The sequence below is a fragment of the Scatophagus argus genome, chromosome 21 (assembly GCF_020382885.2).
Source record: "Scatophagus argus isolate fScaArg1 chromosome 21, fScaArg1.pri, whole genome shotgun sequence".
Lineage (NCBI taxonomy): Eukaryota > Metazoa > Chordata > Actinopteri > Scatophagidae > Scatophagus > Scatophagus argus.
In genome coordinates, this window is record NC_058513.1 from 19,582,796 (window position 1) to 19,601,990 (window position 19,195).

The 19,195-nt window shown below is 46.9% G+C and overlaps 1 protein-coding gene across 4 annotated transcripts in view; it reads left to right on the forward strand.

The window, feature by feature from the left end:
• The window catches only part of prkg1b (protein kinase cGMP-dependent 1b), a 34,914-nt gene that overhangs the window by 1,530 nt on the left and 14,189 nt on the right, over positions 1 to 19,195 (forward strand). For 3 of the 4 annotated variants that reach the window (XR_006842072.1, XM_046377679.1, XM_046377678.1), the window contains exons 1-3: positions 2,344 to 3,374; positions 9,454 to 9,620; positions 14,759 to 14,872. Coding sequence is in view for 3 of the 4 variants with exons in the window: in XM_046377679.1 (XP_046233635.1) it covers positions 3,055 to 3,374; positions 9,454 to 9,620; positions 14,759 to 14,872 (601 nt within the window). In the remaining variant the exon portion in view is untranslated. Of the gene's footprint in view, positions 1 to 174; positions 307 to 2,343; positions 3,375 to 9,453; positions 9,621 to 14,758; positions 14,873 to 19,195 lie in introns of those variants that run through there. The other variant, XM_046377680.1, reaches the window with a different exon arrangement.

The following is a 19,195-nucleotide window of genomic DNA, read 5'->3' on the forward strand; positions in this document are numbered from 1 at the left end:
CTAAATCATTGGTTTTGTCAGTACCAGATCACATGACTCTGTGCAACGTTCAAGTGTCTCTGGAAACACTCTGCCCCAAACAGCTAGCTTATGAGCCCACCTCCAGTTTTGCTGGAGGTTTGCTTTGTGTCTTCTTCTACAGCTGTGTGTTTAGGTTTGCTCTGTGTCCTCCAGGTGTTCCTCCAGGTGCTGCGCTCCTCCTCCTGTAGTGGGTGCTTCATTGTGGAGGTGGAGAGGAGATGCAGGTGGTGTCAGTGGACCTTTCCCAGGTTTCAGGCTGCTGTTCTTTGAACGCACTAAAATCAGGTAAGGGATCCTTTGTTGTTTGTGTTTTTCCTTGATGCTTTCCCTGGGTCAGTTCTTTTCTTAGCTGATGCCTGACAGGGACTTCCTGCATGGAAACATATTCCCAGCAGGGGGCGCTGGATTTGACCACAGTGTGAAAAAAAGATGAAGATGAAAGTGACATATTTTGTCATTGGAGGGAACTCACTCCAACGAAATTCGTGCTCTGCATTTAACCCACCCAAGTGACGTGCACACACACACAGCAAACCCGGGGCAGTGGGCGACCGCGTGCAGCGCCCGGGGAGCAGTGGGGGTTAGGTACCTTGCTCAAGGGTACCTCAGCCATGGACACCGTTACGGGTCCAACACCCTAACCGCTGCCCTAAAGGCTACTGTATGGTATTTGGCAAACGTGTGTGTGTTTGAGTTGAGTCTAATTTCTCTCTATATTAGCTATGACGGTGCAGCTCCTGTAGCCAGGAACAGGTTTTGTCACAGAACTGTGCAGATGCAGAGCTGTTAACTTTCACAGTTCGACCTTTAGAAATGACACGTGAACGCATCATATGTGATTCACATCAGCTTAGATTAAAACACCTCACTACCTTTATAAATGGCAAAACAAAGTAAAACAGTGTTTCTGTCCTGAGCAGTGTCTGCAGGTCTTCCTGTTCTCAAAAACATCAGCTTATTGCTATGAGCTGATGACAATAAGACGAGTACAACTCAGAGCTTCTGTCATTTGGCCTCTTCTTTCAAGCCTTAAAAGCTTGAATAATTCCTTTGTTTGTCAGGTGTCATTTACCTTTTGTGCACATAAACAGGCCTGCAGCAGTCAGCCAGCAAACTTTCACCTGTGGTTTGCTGTCCATGTGTCACTCAGTGCAGGACCACATGAAGAGCTGAGCTGCATTTTATTTGCTGCAGTAGGTTGTACTGACAGGAAGCTGCCTTCAGAGGGCGCCACAGGACAGCAGTGATGTCCTCTCTTGGATTTCTTGTTTCGGCTCCTCAGCATTTCTGAAGATCAGCACCTTAAATATTGAAAAGATGAAAGTGAAGCGCTGACGTGGAGCAGTTCAGCCACCTGCGTGCACACAAGCGGTTAAACCTGAGAGCCAAGATGCTGTTACAGCAGATAGGAATAACATTATTATCATTATTATTATTATTATAAGGCTTCTGTCTGTACATCCATTATGTCTTAGCTTATGATCCATGAAATATATCATTTGGTAGAAACTCTGGTGCCCTCCTCACAGAGCTGGGACACCACCGCAGTGCAGTGATGGAGGCTCCGCCGTGTCGGACGACTGACAGGCCACACTTTGAGGGGTCCAGGTACCGAACCCCCACAGAGACGGTCCTGAGAGAGAGACGTCCAGAAAGCAGCTGCTTTCATCCTGTGCCGTCAAACGGACACGAACAGGACAAACAAAGAGAATCCGCTCAAGGAGTTCATCGAGAAAAGCTGAACTTTAAAGAGACGACGTGATAATTATGATGAAGAGCAGCGTGGACGGAGGAGGAGGAGGAGGAGGGCGCGGAGGAGGCGGAGGCGGCAGACCAACTTTTGGACGCACTGGAGAGTCGCGCTCCTCTGCCGGCTTCACTCCTCCGTTAAACCTCCTGCGGCTCCGCGTTAAACCAATTAAACTAATGAGGGTGATTAAACCAGGACAGATCAGCTCTGCATCCTCCCCGGACTGCCGGATCACTGAACTCATCTCCACAGGATCTGCAGCCTTTCCCTGCCGCTCATCTCCGGCTCCGCTCCCCGAAACGGACGCTCACATGTGAGCAGGATTTCGGCTTCGTATTCAGTCGAAATATTTTCTGTTTTCATGGCGCCCGACTGGGGCAGCAAACCTAAAGTGACGCGAGATAATAATTAATGTTGTCCTCTTCTTCTTCGATGTTACAGTCAGTTTTCGCACTTTGCCTCCACGCTTCGAGGAGGTTGTTCTTTTATTTTGGCTTTAAAGTACTGATGATTATCCCTCACATGAATTCAGTCCTCTGTGGGGAATAAATATAATCTAACTGAATTGGAGCAATTTTGTGGCGTTGAAACCTGGAATATTTTGATGCCGTTTTTTACAGCTTTTGGATACAAATTCAGTCGACCAGGACTCATTTTCAACTTTGTTCTACTTACTTTGCGTCTGGTTATTTGTTGTTTTTCCATGTGATTCATTCTGTTGTAATCATATTTTCTGTAGTGGAGCTAAAATCCGTGTGCCGAAAGGTACCCCAGTTTTCCAATTCATCGCCTTTGCTTCAAATCAGAATTTCATTTAGAGGAAAGAACAAAGAACCACTGAGCATCAGTTTTTTGTCTTTTACTGTATTTTCCTGATGCTTTTCTTTTCCCAGTTTATCATCTAAATTCACATTTCTTTCCTGTAAGATGTAGCTTTTAACTTCAAATTCTAAGGGCTCCTAGAGGTTCCTACAAGACCCTGCAACTATTGGGGGATGGCTTAGCTTCTTGAGTTACCCTGACATAAGCTGAAGCACCCTTCCACTTCCTCGAAATCACCAAGACTCTGAGGAAATCAAGGTAGAACCAAGGAATCTTAGAAGCCCTGAGGAACCCTGACCCTGAGGACATCTGGGGATATCTGAAGAAGACCTTGAGGATCCCAGCACTTTGAGAAACTGTAGGGACCCTCAAGATCCAGAGGAAATCTGGGGACCGCAGAGGAACCCCGAACACTCTAGAGGAACCCTGGGGACTCCTTGGGGCCCCCCCTCAGAGAACTGATGGGCACCCTACGGGACCTGCAGTACGCCCTGCAAGAGAAGATCGAGGAGCTGCGGCAGCGCGACACGCTGATCGATGAGCTGGAGCTGGAACTCGATCAGAAGGATGAGCTGATCCAGCGGCTGCAGAATGAGCTGGACAAGTACCGGTCCGTGCTCCGGCCTGCCACGGCCCAGCAGGTCCAGGCCCAGCAGCAAAGCCTCGTCCTGCAGCCAGACCAACACCGCAGCAAACGGCAGGCCATCTCAGCTGAACCCACCGCCTGCGACATCAGCGACCTCAGCCACGTCACCCTACCTTTTTACCCCAAGAGCCCAGAGTAAGTCCACCTTTCCTCCAGTGGTTTGTGTCCAGTCAGATGGTTCTGGTTTCATTAATCCAGGTTCTGTGTTCTCCAGGAGTTTAATTTGTGATGAACACTTCCTTGTCCTGTGGCAGTAGCTTTTCTATAAAATGATGAAATATCTTTCTGACCCTTTCATATTGGACTAAATGTTAGCATGTTATAAAGCTAGCACCTTTAGTTCACTTTTAGAGGAGTCTCCAGTGGCAGAACCATTCAGCTCTACCATCCGACAGATGTGCTCTGTCCAGATCCGCTCATGTGGTAAAAATGCCAGATGTTTGTATTGTCTTTGGATGAAAGGGCAGAATCAGTCTGTTTGTTTCTGGCTGTTTTCACACCTGTAGTTTGATCATTGGTCCACACCAAACGACCCAATGTGGCTTGCTGATTGGACAGTTTTGGCGATTGTCACCCTGCGTCATCAGGACTAACATGGGGAAATCAAACTGACAGAAGTTTATGCAGGACTTCATGTTCTGTGCTGTCACAAAAAGCTCATGAGGGAATGACTGATTATAATTCTCCATATTGACTTCGTATTGTGGCTAACAGGTAGAGGTGGGTAGAAAAACGAGGCTTCTTGAACACTAATGTTTCAGGGTTTATGATTGTACAATCACACACTTTTAAATGGACATGAAATCCTGTGGTTGTTTCTAACTGGACCACCAGCTTTTCACAGCCCGCTCGTTTGGTTCTGCACACTGGCGCCATTAGCCTGCAAGGCTAAATCCAGAAAGCTCATCGTAACACATGTTTAATGTTGTAGGGTGCGTTCGTAACCTGACTCGTGATGTTGTCCTGAAGTAAACCAAGCTGCTTTGGCATCTGAAGCAAACCAAACCCTGTTTGACTGTATGAGCCACTCACCCACAGCATGTTCCTTGGCTTTATGGCTCTTTGTATGTGCTTTCTGACAGGAAGGCTGATGATGTGATCCAGGAGATAAATGACCATCAAACGTACATCAGATTTTTGTTGCCGCTGGATTGTTTTGTCTCAGGATTCATGCTTTTATCAGACACGTGTTGCTTGTGGTACTTTGGTATTTTCTGCTGCTGTTACCTGAAGTTTAAACTCGCAGCGATGGTATTTCTTTCCTGTTGGAGACAGGATACAGACTTGACAGAAACATTTCAGGCTCTCTGAATGATGTCGTGTTGAGGAAGTCCTCTGTTCAGCTGCTGTAGTTGCTGTGTAAACTCTGCTGTGTTTAGAGATAAAGCAGACAGTTAAAGTGAGCTGCTTCTGGATGCCCACCAGGCTCTGCTCAGGAAACCCGCCTGTTCTCACTGAGATGTTTGAAAGTCTGATGAAAAGCAGGCAGATGAGTGGAGGCTGCCAGCAGAACTCCAGCAGGCCTGCAGGCAGGTTAGAACTTCCCGACTTTAATGTTTCGCTGCTGAACAAAGCCCAGGCTGCTCCGGCGAGGGGGAGGAGACCGTTTCTGTCCGGTAAGAGGGAATATCTACATGGCGAATGGTTTAATCTCTCCACAGAGATCTCTTATTTATTCGGGTTTTCAGTCTGTCTCTGAGATTTCAGCCTCCACGTTAGTGAGCTGAATTTAGTTTGTGCTCACAGCTTTGAATAACCACATGAAGAGCTTGCCGGCGGTGTGTTTATCCCGTTACTCTGGATCGTCCACAGAACTAAGTGGAGACACTTTTTGTCGGTCGGATCTGTTATTGGCAGGTAGTGCTGACAAAATGTTGCCTCACCAGTGAACTTTTAATGTGAAATAATATCTAGATGAAATCTCTTTAGACAAACACATCGATCTATCATTTATCAATCTATCATTTTTAAGATGTTTAAGACAACAGCAGCATTTTAAATCAGACTGGTGCTCAAAACATAATCGTCCATTTTGCAGACTCGTCAGAAATGTTTCAGTGTTTTTATTGCGGTGTTGAGCACAGACGAGTTGACAAGTGGAAACTGTTCCTGTGGTGTTTTGTCGCAGGTTTCGGACTTGAGTTTCCTGATGATCGACTGGTTGTCTCTGCTGCAAAGGAAACTGAATGAAAACAAGCCCAACAGCTGCTGCTGCAGATTCTGTGTGTTTGAGACAGCAGAGGGACGGACACTCGGCCTGTTGGACGATGGCTCGAGTCCTGCTCTCACACAAACCAAACATCGTGTCGCCCAAGCTTTTTAAGTTCTTCTCATTTCGCTGCTGATCAAAATTGAATTTGTCAAATGGTTTTAAAGGGACATTATGTAAAATTTGTCCAGAATTTGAAGGTAAAATGGGCAGCTTAACACCAGGGAAACTGCTGCTCATGGTTCTGTTCACTGTGGTTTTCTTTAGCCACCGTTAGCTCGTTTAGCAGACAATGGAGGGAGACACTGCAGGCAACAGGACTCAACTCAGCCAGCCTCCCAGTGAGCACGACTGCTGCTGATTGGTTAGAATCAGATATAACACAGGATTTCATTGAAACCAGAGGCCGGAGTCTGACAGAAAGCGTCAGCATGATGTTCTGCAGCCGTTGCGGGCCGCTCTGCGAGAACTTATAAGTATAAATCAATGAAGTATATGTACAGTGTATTTTTGTATTAGAGTTGTTGGTGTTCCTCTGACAAACGCTGAAAGCTTCTACATGGCAACATGTTACACTAACGTGCTACGTGTTGGCACGTCACATGTTTTGTCCCCAAACGACAAAGTCGTGACCCACCCTGCTCTGCCTCTGGTTGGCTGATACTGGTTGCCTTCACTGGTTTGGCTGGTCAGGTTTAGTACAGGAAATGACTAACTGGATTTCAGGAGAAAGACGTGAAATGCTGGCGCTTTGGTGCTGCATTGGGCCCAGCGTTTCTGCTTGTGACGTTGGTGCTGCTTCTTCTGCGTCTTAGGGATTTGTAGCTTTTCGTTTGGTCTTAAGTGATGTTTCTCTTTATACAATTGGAATAATTATGCTGATGTTTCTGTTTGATGACATTTCTGCTCATGTTAATCATTGAGTCACTTGCAATGTAAGCGCAGGGTTAAACCACGGGAAAGCAGCTCGCATAGCTCAGTATTCACAGAGCTCAGTATAATTTACTGTTGTTCTGTCTGTCCATGGCAGCAATAACAACCACTGTGCTGGTTTTTAATGTGTGTGTGGTCCACCCCCGCACACACACACACACACAGCTCTACACAGGCGGCTGACAGGGTTTCATTTACCATCCCTCCACTTCTGGCTGTCAGCGTCCTGCAGCCTGCCTGCCTGTGTGTGTGTTATTTAAAAACATAAATAAAAGTACAGTAAAGTGAGTGTGTGGGCTGTGAACGCCCACCAGCTCTCCTGCTGTCTGCATCATGAATGTTTTCAGCTCGTCGCAGCCGACAGGTTAATGATCAGCTGAGACTCAACAACCACAGATCTGCTGCTGAGAGGACTCTTATTTTGAAAGGGCCTGTCTATCACACAGTGATGATGATGTTTCTACTTGGGGTTTACTTGTTTTCGGCTCATGTTGAGGGCGGGGTGTGAACATTTTGACTGGCGGTGATGATGATTGCATTGCTTGAGTAGTTGGATGGAAACTGATGTGAGTTCAGCTTAGAAGAGTTTCTTTTTTGATTGATATTTGTGACTTTTTTCTTTTTGTCTTCCTAATCTATTTGTTTTCTCTCTTTCGGCCTCCTCTTCCTGTCTGTAAAGTCTCACTTTATGTTTGCTTTATGTTGAAGGGCTGCTTCATCTGGTCTCGATGTGTCCTCACTGAACTCACTTTCCTCCTGAGTCCGATTTGCATGCTGGTATTGAAGCTGAGCTGAAATATTTCTTCTTCACCAAAATAATATAAGGCTCTAATGGATCCACTCGGCGCTCATTCCTGCCACTGGATAAAATAAAACTCTGAATATGTTCTTAGGTAGACCTTCAGGTGCCTTTTCCCCCTCTTCACAACAGAATTATCTCCTAAGTCAGCGTTTCTCAGGACGTTTCACAGCCTCAGTGGGAAATGTAAGAAAATTTCCAGTACAACTAAGATCTGAAGTGGGAATTTTTTTGGGACAACCTGATTTCTGGTACTCGATTAGTTTGAGTGAAGTTTCAAATGCTGTGTGTTGTGTTGGCTGCTTCACACTCGGCTGCAGCGTCGACGCCATTTTTATTGGTTAGCTTCAGGCTTTTTACACCAAAGTTAGTGCTTCTGTAACCTTTTAAACCAGCTAGACGGAGGTGATTGACTCCTCTTTTTGTTTTCCCGGTGCGTTGCATTCGATGTCAAACGTGCTGAGAAACAGGGAACAGTAGAAATGATGGTCTCTGCTGGACTATACGTTCGATGTGAACTGGAAAACCCCAGCTTGTCTCTGTAGAGTCAAAATAAGGTTTTCCGGACCGAGTTCAGCTCTCAGCTGGTCTGAGACCTCCGTATTGCCTCAGCCCAGATTATCACAGGGGACAACACAAAGTTTAGCTGGGACTGATGTGAATGTCATCGCTTATTTGGTCGCAAACCAAAGTGTTGCATGCACTAACATGTTGACCTGATGGTGGCGCTACAGGCCAGAGGATGCACCCAGTGGTTGTTGTGAAGTTTCAGTCTGAACTGTCTGACAGAGCGAGCCACACTCACCGCACTCCTAACAACAACCTTCAGACTGCGTCCTGATTGGTCTGCTGGTGAGCAGTCAGGTGTGAAGAGATTTCAGTTCGGACCTGATTAATGTCTGAACTGAAACTGTTTCCAGATCTGTTCGAGCGTCTGAGGCTCCTCAGGAGAGTTCAGTGGTTTTATGAGCTTCTGAAGCTAAAACTAATCCAGTCGACAGCTGCGAGTGTTGATTTTTGGACAGTTTGCTTTTCTCTCTTCGTCTTTCTTTCTTTCTGTTTGTCTCTTTTCAGTCCATTTCAATTAAAATGTGCTTTATCGAGTTGACAGGAAGGAAACCTTGAGCTCCTCCTCCTCCTCCTGTCTGACCACATCTGACTCACATGTTGGGCTTTAGCTCAGCTGGGTTTGAAGGAGGAAGAAGCTGCTCGTCTTCTCAGCTCTGATAAAACACATCCTGACAGCACGAGTGTTCATGCAAGGCACCAGCTGCTGAGGAAGTCTGACATTACAACACACTAATTGAAAATTTACATTCATTTGGATGCCGATCAAACTCAATTTTAGATGAGATGTAAGATTTGTTATCAGAATCAACACTGACCAGAGTGAGCATTCAAACAACAAGTAAGTTCACTCTGAGCTGTAAAAACTCTTCAGCTAAAGGAGCAGTTCAACATTTAGTCTGTTCAAAGAGTATTTTCTGTCTGTAATATCAGCAGGGCAGCCGAGCTGTCTGTGTCTTCAGGGTTGTCTCTCTGACATTAAACCGCAGTCGGAGACTCTGTTGTCCTGACAGCATTAAAATGAAGACGGACGATGAAGCAGCAGAGAAAAATGCGAGTTAATGTTAAAGTCGTTCATCAAACTGCTGTCACTGAGCAGAAAAGTTGACAGAAACTCTTCAGTTTTGCATTCTCTTCAGTAACAACAACTCTCTTCATGCAACTGAATTATTATTTACTAATTTCTGCACAAAATAATTATTGTTGGGTCCAGGATTAAAAACGGATATTTTTTGCAGACGTGTGTCCTGTGAAATGTTTAACCCACTGGAGTCGACGGAAGCGCCGGCGCCCAATTTAAGAAAATGCAAATTAAAAAAATTACGTACAAATTTAGCAAACAAGAAGTTATTTACAACTATTTACCTTAAACTTATTTATATTGTTTGCAGAACTCGCACCAAACGTAGCGACAATGTTAACAAAATTTAAAAACTTGTACATAGTTTGAAGTGCCTACTTTTGACACGAATTAATCTTAAATTGGTCATGCGATAAAGACGCACCGGTGCGTCCCTGGACTCCAGTGGGATAAAAGCAGGATATTGCAGAAATTTTCTTATTCTTAACTTTCTAAACTTTCCTCTAATCTTCCTGTTTTCCTGTTGGCCTCTTCAGGACTCAGAAGTCAAAGTGTCCTTCCCAAAGCGAGACATCAGCCAATCAGGTGTCAGTATTTCACTCCTCTTCTTCTCTCCTCCTGCCAGGTCGAAGGAGATGATCAGGGAGGCCATCTTGGACAACGACTTTATGAAGAACCTGGAGCTGTCTCAGATCCACGAGATCGTGGATTGCATGTACCCGGTGGATTATGGGAAAGACGCCTGCATCATCGAAGAGGGTGACGTGGGCTCTCTGGTCTACGTGATGGAAGGTGAGGAGACGCTCATGGTCATGTGATCTGTCTGGTTTTTGGTGCAGACTTGTCTTAGTCCGCAGAGGTCTTTAGAGGTTTTTATATGAGGACTCGTACCAGCCCTGAAGGTTTTTTGCTTGGACATGTCTCAGTTGTGTTGAGGTGGTTTTTGTCTCCACTGAGAGTATTTTTCTGTCCTGGACTTGTCTCGATTGAGACACATTTTAATTGTCTCAGCTGTCAGAGGTTTCTGATATTGAGGATTTTTCTTACTTATCTTTTTTGGACCTAACGTGTCTCCACGGTGACGGTATGTTCTCTCAGACTTGATCTTGCAGTTTTAACTGGTCCTGGATGGTCCTGGTGTGATTTTCGGGGGTAAGCGACCTGGAAACTGAACCTTTTCATTGTAATGAGAAAGGGTGGGTGCAGTTTTCTCAGCTGCTGGTCTTCTTCCAGGGACGTGTCAGACTCCTGGTGTGTTGTGTAACGTGTCAGAACGCCTGAGGGCTGCTGAACGCTCGCACAGCTAATGTGTCGGCCCTGCTGCATCACGGCCGCCTCAGTCTGACCTCACCCCGCCATTTCTAAAAACTTTATGGACAAACGAGCGAGCGTTAATTAACTGTTATTTTACTGGTCAAACGCTTCAGTCACAGCTGCCTTTAACAAACTTTATGTAAACCAATCACACAGAAGACAAACTAACATCACGAACACACGAATGTGAGTTCAGATGGCTCGTCATCTACACGCAGAGTTTGTTCTTCATAAGCCAACATTATGACATTAGCCAATCGTTGGTGTCGACAGGAGGAGTCGGGCATCAAACCGCTGACCTTCTCCCTGCTGTGTTCACTCGCGGCTCGTTTGTTGTATTTATAGCTCTGTTTGAGGTTAGCGTGTTATGTAAGATGCCTGTTCAGTCACACGAGCCTCCCACTGAAGAGTCCATGCTGGACTGAAGCTGCGGTCACAGGACAGTGAATTAGACTCATTATTCAACCCACTCTTAGATTAGAATTAATTTAGAATTTATGTCCAGGTTTGTTCAGGTTGAGAGTGTGGAGAAAAAACTGCTTTATTTGTTAAAAGCAAATCATGAGGGCTCAACAGGGACTTTCAGAAGAGAGCTTCAAACCTGTCCACAGCCACGCCGTCGTGTTTAATGTCTTTGTCTCCGTGTTTCTGCACTCACAGCAGCTCGACAACAATCCTCCAGATGGCCAGTCCTCCGTGTCGGTGGGTGGAAATGAGTGGTGTGAACCGACTGATGACATTTATATCTAAGTAAGAGCTTTATGTAGGCCATGCTGAATTCATCACCATCAGATTTTATACAAAAATGTGAGATAGTTAGCAAGTTGACGTTGAAATGTCTGTTTTTTGAAAGAAGTCTGGTGTGGGCTTGCAAGGTTGAGACTGACAGATGATTTGTACAACTGATAAGAACTGGAGGTGCTGAGTTTGAAATAAAGTGACTGTTTACCAGGCTGAGAGGCACCATCCAGGTGCATGATGGGAAACGTAGGATCCAGTGTCTCTCTCTCTCCACCTGTGGTCCACGACTGGTGGTGTAGGATGGTGGAAGTACTTATTCCCTGGAGTAAGACAAGGTGCTGTCTTCAATCAGCTCATGCTGGTGTGTGAGAGCGCAGCCTGAAGGGGTCGTTTGCAGCCAACTTGTCTATTGATTCTAAACACAAAACTCGTTAATATCCCGTAAATGTCTGAACGTGAAGTCGAGGGTTTCCTCCTCAGTGAGCGTTAAAAATAAGCTGCAGACGTTTAAAACATTTGACAGAAAGATGAACAGAGAGTGGAAACGAGAGAAGAAAAGAACGAAGCAGAATCCTGTTCTGTTGATTTGATCAACATCCAGAATGATGATGATAGTGTGTGTGTGTGTGTGTGTGTGTGTGTTGGGGGGGGCGCAGATGGCAGCTAAATATAACGACTTCTGTCACAGGAAGAGGAAGTGATCCCTAAAACCAGACCAGGACCAAGACTGATAGATAGATTGTGTGTGTGTGTACAGTGTCTTTTACATAATGAGACAAAACTGCTGCATCTGTTTCTTCCTCCAAACACAGAATTAGTGAGATATGACACACACACACACACACACACACACAGACACACACAGCTCTCTGGTGGATGCGGTTGGCATGGCAACTTGTTAGATGACCATATTTGGCATTTAAAATGTTTTCACAGTTTGGATATTTGGAATCCGTTTGTAATAGATGAAATGAAGGACAGAATAAAAAGAGAGAATGTGAAAGAGAAGATAAAGGAAAGATGCAAAGTCACAAAGATGGAGGAGAAGAAAGGAAGGAGAGGTGGAGGGTCACCATGAGAAGAAAGTGTCAAGAAAGGATGGAAGGAAGGAGGGAAAAGTGAGGAAGGAAAAAGAACAATGCATGAGTGAATAAGCATAAGAACTGATAAGACTAATCTTTATTTAAACCTTTCAAAGAGTACAAGAACAAAACAAACAGGGTGACAAAGTGTAACCGCATGTGGACACGTCGTCACCGTGTGTGACACAGTGACAGGTGGCAACAGGTAGCCAGTGGGAGGAGTCAGGTGACAGCAGATCCACTGTGGAGGTGTGAACAGCAGGCTTTAGCAGGAAAGAAAGGATTTAATCCTCAGAGAAAGCAAGACTCAACTGTCAAATTTACATGTTAGCCTGAGCTAAAGTTGGCTCAGAAAAGACACTGAGGCCGCCGGATCCTGTTTGCACCATCTTGACCTCCAACCGCCAGCTCCATCACATCAGCTGCAGGAAGCCACGTGTGGAGGCTGGTTAGCAGCTGATTGAGTGCATCCAGTGTTTCAGGTTGGACCTGAACCATGACACAGCTGTGCCACAGATACCTGACCGGGTCTGGTCCAAGAGCATGTCATGTGATGTCCTCAAGTCCAGGAGAATCCAGGAGGATCAGCTGACAGCGAACTGTCAGTAAAGACCTGAAGACGAGCAGTTTGAGCACAAAACTTCTTATTAAACCAGATTGCAATTTCTCAAAGAAATAAATGAATAAAACGGAATAGAAGCTAGCAGTTGATCTGATGGAACCTTTTCTAAAACCTCAGCTGAACGTGGGAGTTTAACAAACAGTAAAGCAGTTGAAATCAGTGGAATCAAAGGGACGGCCTTTTAAAAAGCCGAGTCAGGGATGATCTGAAGTCCAGGATCCTTCAGATTCTGCTGAGTCATACCTCTGCGTGCCAAAAGTACCCACAATCCTACAGGCACGTTTCTTCTTCTTGTGATGTGCATGACGCTTGGCAGAGTGACGGGACAAAGACGAGCAGTGACAGAAATATCTCTCGTAGATTTTATACAAAAGAGATTAAGCTAATAAGCTGATTGATGTTAAAATGACTAATTCTGAGTCTGGTGTGGGCAGGCAGGATTCAGACTAACAGACTGGTACAGCTGAGTGTGTGTGTGTGTGTGTGTGTGTGTGTGTGTCTTCATTTGCATATAAAGCACTTGAACCTCTCTGATTTGAGAACAAATTTAATATTCATGAATTTCTGAAAACATTTCTGCGCACACACACACACACTTCCTGTTCGTCTGCATCTTCACTCTACTGAGCGTCACATTATTAATTATTCACGTGTTTTTGTGTGCATGTTGCTTACATTTTCGGTCGGATTAAATTGTGGATTTCAGTAATTGTTGTTCTTACGTCTGTAATTCAGTTTCAGATTTGGTCTCAGCTGTCTGTCTGCCAGTTTCGACTTGTCAAACTGTAATTTCTGCAGGTGAAGATGGATTTGTCAGAACTGTTTCACATGTCTTCCACCGTATTCAGCCGACCGGTGAAATGTTAAAGGCCATCAAAGCGACCCCAGATATCACAGGAAGTGAGTGGAAGCGGACCAGTGCAGCTGCCTTTTGTTCGGCTCTGATGAAACCTGCTTTCACCTGCTTTCACCTGTGACAGCAGCACAAATCGCTCTTCACCCCGACTCCAGGCAGTCGGGGTGAAGTAGTTCAGATCCAGAGACAGAAGCCAGAGTGAGCCGAGACACTCAAAGACCCTGCAGGGACACTGGAAACACTTTCTGTCCTCCTGTCTCATCTGACACAGTTTCTGTTTCTGAGAGTCTGACGTGTTTCCAACAAGTGCTGGATGAAAGCTGGACTTTAACGAAGTTAGACGTCAGAGTGAGTGCTCTCCATCATATCACGGTGGACCAGATGCGGTTTTAGCGATCACTTCCTGCCTCCCACCTGCGGCTGGTGAGGATGGACGGGTGGCTTCGTCCTCTCTTGTTGTTTGGTTGTCTTTGATTGTTGACTGTTTGGTCTGTAGTTTGTCAAAGTGTCCGGTCTCGGACGGATTCAGCATCATGGACACAGCAGGGCTGCTGATTGGCTAACACCTTAGACACGCGTGCCGAACGTGAGAAAACATACGTCAAAACTCTGTCCCTCACTGTCTCACGCTGTATTAAAACATTCAGGTCCGCCTTTGGTTCATGCTCCCCTCAGGACGAACTGTAAGAACTCTGGTGATCCTCCGAGTCCTTTAGCGCCTCCATCGGGCCGACATGTTGATGACACTCAAAAACACACACATACATTCACACACTCACACACACACACACACACACGCACGCACTCACACACACACACACACTTGTACACAGTCACACACACACTCACACACACACTTATACACAATCACACACATGCACACACTCACACACACACACTTATACACAATCACACACATGCACACACTCACACACACACACTTATACACAATCACACACATGTACACAATCACACACACACGCTCACACATGCACACACACACACACACACACACTCTCATACACACTCACACACACACACACTTATACACAATCACACACACACACACACACACACTCCCTCTCTCACACACAAAACACACTCACACTCTCTCACACGCACACAATTCTAATGGCAGAGAGCAGTGAAACACTGGAGATAAACAGGAAATCAGTTTGTGATCGATGGATGAAAACTCTGTGAGGCTGCAGATCTTCAGCAGTGAAGCTCAGCACGGAGGGAAAACCGACTCAGCAAAATAAATGATCTGTCTTCTGTGTGTGTGTGTGTGTGTGTGTGTGTGTCTCCCGCTCAGAGGGGAAGGTGGAGGTGACCAAAGAGGGGATGAAGTTGTGTACGATGGGACCAGGCAGAGTGTTTGGAGAGCTGGCCATCCTCTACAACTGCACCAGGACTGCAACTGTCAGGAGTGAGTACCTGAGTGTGTGTGAGAGGGAGTGTGTGTGTGTGAGAGGGAGTGAGAGAGAGAGAGAGTGTGTGTGTGTGTGTGTGTGTGTGTGTGTGAGAGAGAGTGTGTGTGTGAGAGGGAGTGAGAGAGAGAGTGTGTGTGTGTGTGAGAGGGAGTGAGAGAGAGAGTGTGTGTGTGAGAGGGAGTGAGAGAGAGAGAGAGTGTGTGTGTGTGAGAGGGAGTGAGAGAGAGAGAGAGTGTGTGTGTGAGAGGGAGTGAGAGAGAGAGTGTGTGTGTGTGTGTGAGAGGGAGTGAGAGAGAGTGTGTGTGAGAGGGTGTGTGAGAGAGGGAGTGAGAGAGAGAGAGTGTGTGTGTGAGAGGGAGTGAGAGAGAGAGTGTGTGTGTGAGAGGGAGTGAGAGAGGGAGTGTGTGTGTGAGAGGGAGTGAGAGAGGGAGTGTGTGTGTGAGAGGGAGTGAGAGAGAGAGTGTGTGTGTGAGAGGGAGTGAGAGAGAGAGAGAGAGTGTGTGTGTGAGAGGGAGTGAGAGAGAGAGTGTGTGTGTGTGAGAGGGAGTGAGAGAGAGAGAGAGAGTGTGTGTGTGAGAGGGAGTGAGAGAGGGAGTGTGTGTGTGAGAGGGAGTGAGAGAGGGAGTGTGTGTGTGAGAGGGAGTGAGAGAGGGAGTGTGTGTGTGAGAGGGAGTGAGAGAGGGAGTGTGTGTGTGAGAGGGAGTGAGAGAGAGAGAGAGAGTGTGTGTGTGAGAGGGAGTGAGAGAGAGAGAGAGAGTGTGTGTGTGAGAGGGAGTGAGAGAGAGAGTGTGTGTGTGAGAGGGAGTGAGAGAGGGAGTGTGTGTGTGAGAGGGAGTGAGAGAGAGAGTGTGTGTGTGAGAGGGAGTGAGAGAGAGAGAGAGAGTGTGTGTGTGAGAGGGAGTGAGAGAGAGAGTGTGTGTGTGAGAGGGAGTGTGAGAGAGGGAGTGAGAGAGAGAGAGTGTGTGTGTGAGAGGGAGTGAGAGAGAGAGTGTGTGTGTGAGAGGGAGTGAGAGAGTGTGTGTGTGAGAGGGAGTGAGAGAGAGAGTGTGTGTGTGAGAGGGAGTGAGAGAGAGAGTGTGTGTGTGAGAGGGAGTGAGAGAGAGAGAGAGAGTGTGTGTGTGAGAGGGTGTGTGAGAGAGGGAGTGAGAGAGAGAGAGTGTGTGTGTGAGAGGGAGTGAGAGAGAGAGTGTGTGTGTGAGAGGGAGTGAGAGAGGGAGTGTGTGTGTGAGAGGGAGTGAGAGAGAGAGTGTGTGTGTGAGAGGGAGTGAGAGAGAGAGAGAGAGTGTGTGTGTGAGAGGGAGTGAGAGAGAGAGTGTGTGTGTGAGAGGGAGTGAGAGAGAGAGAGAGAGTGTGTGTGTGAGAGGGAGTGAGAGAGAGAGAGAGTGTGTGTGTGAGAGGGAGTGAGAGAGTGTGTGTGTGTGTGTGAGAGGGAGTGAGAGAGAGAGTGTGTGTGTGAGAGGGTGTGAGAGAGAGAGAGAGAGTGTGAGAGAGAGAGTGTGTGTGTGAGAGGGAGTGAGAGAGAGTGTGTGTGAGAAGGTGTGTGAGAGAGGGAGTGAGAGAGAGAGAGTGTGTGTGTGAGAGGGTGTGTGTGAGAGGGTGTGTGAGAGAGGGAGTGAGAGAGAGAGAGTGTGTGTGTGAGAGGGTGTGTGTGAGAGGGAGTGTGTGTGTGAGAGGGAGTGAGAGAGAGAGTGTGTGTGTGAGTGAGTGTGTGTTAGGAGACGTGTGTGGGTCTCCTGTCCTGCGTTGGGTCTTCAAACTCTTCAGTCTTTCTGCTGAAAAAGGAATCTCAGGTCCTCACAAACCACCCAAACCCTTAAAAGCGTGTGTGTAGAACATCGAAAGCACACAAACTGAAAGTCGTGTGTGTGTAGTCAACACTGAAGAACCACATTTGAGCAGCGGTTCTCAACCTGAGGCTCTGGACCCCGACCAGGCCCAAAGCCGGTCTCCTGTTCTCAGCAGGGACTGAATCAGGTGAGACACTAACTGTCCAACCAGCTTTGCTTTGATGATCCCATTTATTTATTTTACAAACTATAGTCGTTAACCCTGAAGGGATCACAGTGTTTGTCCTCATCTCATGGAACATGGGCTGAGGGGACCTTCTGTGCCGAGCCCACACCTGGTCAGAGTCCAGGCAGACCTGAGCAGCTCCAAAGTTTTTGCTGTGCTGAGATTCCCTCCAGAACAAAGTCCACAGCAACACGGAGCCTCAGCTGCCGGGCGTCCGCACTGCTGGAGGAAACTGAGGGACGACAGGCAGAGTGGGAGGCTGCAGTCTGAACATCTAAAACGTGTGTGTGTGGGGGGGGGGGGGCTCCAACTTTTTGTCAGGGCTTCCTGGTAGAGTGCTCGCTAAGCAGGGGTTGCCAGGCAACACCATCCGGTCCAGCCAATGAGCTAAGTCTTGGCAACAGGGTCTCTTGGCAACAGCGTTGGGTTCGAGGGGCTTCATTTCCGTTTGTTGAAGCTTTTTGCTCGTTATCTTCACATTAACACACAAGCTCCAGCTGGACGCACCTGAACGCACCTGAACGCTCAGCTTTAACTCTCTGCTTTTACTCTTTTACGCGGCTGCACCTGAGTAACACTTGAGTCCAGTGAAACAACAAGAAACAAAACGTCTGTCCGCTTGTTACTCAGCCTCCGGTTCCTTCCCTCGACAGACTCTGTGACCTCTGACCTTCTCACACACACACACACACACAGCAGTCAGCTGGTAGTTGACCTCAGTAATAATCGTCTAACACCAGCAGCTTGAACTTGTCTCATATTTGCCGCTGTCTAATGTTGTCTCCGTGGTTACAGAGACATTTGGTGTCTCCGTAGCAACAGACAGCAAGTCATAAAGCAGTGGAAAGAAATAAAAGTAATGACCAAACAGATGCCACCGAGTACTGCAGCAGTACTGCAGAAGGCTCCTGTGTACTGACGAGTACGACGGTCGTGTTTCGTGATGCTGACGTCTCGCTGATGGCGGTTGGACATCAGGAGCTCCTCCGTCCGACCCGCGGCGAGGTGGGACTATCAGGGAGCACCTGAACAGTCCTGAGAGATCACATGACAACACGTTTTCACTCACGTGCAACTTAAAATACGGCAAAATAAAAAAGCTGAAGTAAAGGTGATAAAATAAGAAGTTAAAAAGTTTTAAAACAAAATGACAGGAATGAGAGGAGTCCTGCTGTCGTGTGTCGTCATCAGGATCACGTTTGAGCTGCAGACCCTCTGCTCATTAAAAACAAAGTTTGTACAAGTCTGCACGTCTCCACGGTAACTGCAGCCAACACACACACACACACACAGCGTACATACTCAGGTGTAACCATGGTAACAGGCTCTTCAACAGTCAGATATTTAAATTATTTGCCTGTTCTCACTCCCACAGCAGCCTGGTCAGCAGCCCTCAGCTTCAGACTCGGGCTGAACCCTCCAGTCTCCACCCGGGAGACGCCACAATCCATCCATCTAATCTGAAAGTTTTACCTCATTGGTCAGAAGGTAGCTGAGAACTTTAATAATCCTGCTGCTGCTGCAGGATGTTGTCCAGAGGACGGGTGTTGAAGGAAAAATGTCCTGATGTCCACAGTTTTCTTTCTGTTGGTTCTTTCTTTTGTCAGTCCCTGGAGTACCTCCACACCACAAGCTTCTGGCAGGAACCGCAGCAGAACTAAACAACTAAACATGTCATTTGTATGTTCTAACGTCCACCACGCGTGGACCCTAACCCTTATGTTCAGACGCACAAATGATAAACAATAAAGAAGACTTCTCCTCATCACTCCCGGTACAACTCGACTAGGCGCTGACACCTGACGACCCGGGACGAGAACGTCACCTGACATGACCTTTGTACCTAAAGTGACGCAGGAAAAGCAGAAACACATGAAACAAAATGAGAAGACGTTAGCGTGTTGTTTGGACGCAATTAGGCGGGAACAAACTCAGTGAGAACAGAATCTCCTACAGTCCAGCTTCACGAAGACCTGAGTGAGTTCTGAATGCACATCAGACCTCCATCACTTCACGTCGCAGGCTGAAGGATCACGCTGATGTTGCTAATCAAAGTAAGTTGTGTTCCCTGATAAAGGAGGTTCATCTCTTTGCCGAGGTGCGTTTGGTTTCAGTTACCTGTCGCCCCTGCTGGGACGAACAGATGAACGGACTGTGGGTGCCGCCGGATCGCCCGTTTCTTCTGAAGGTTTCTGTGTGGAGCTCAAACTCTGCAGCTGCTCTTCAGTTCATCTGTTTGTTCTGCTATTTGTGGACCTTGTGAACCGATGGTGTCGCTCGCCCACGCCGGCGTAGACGCAGTAATG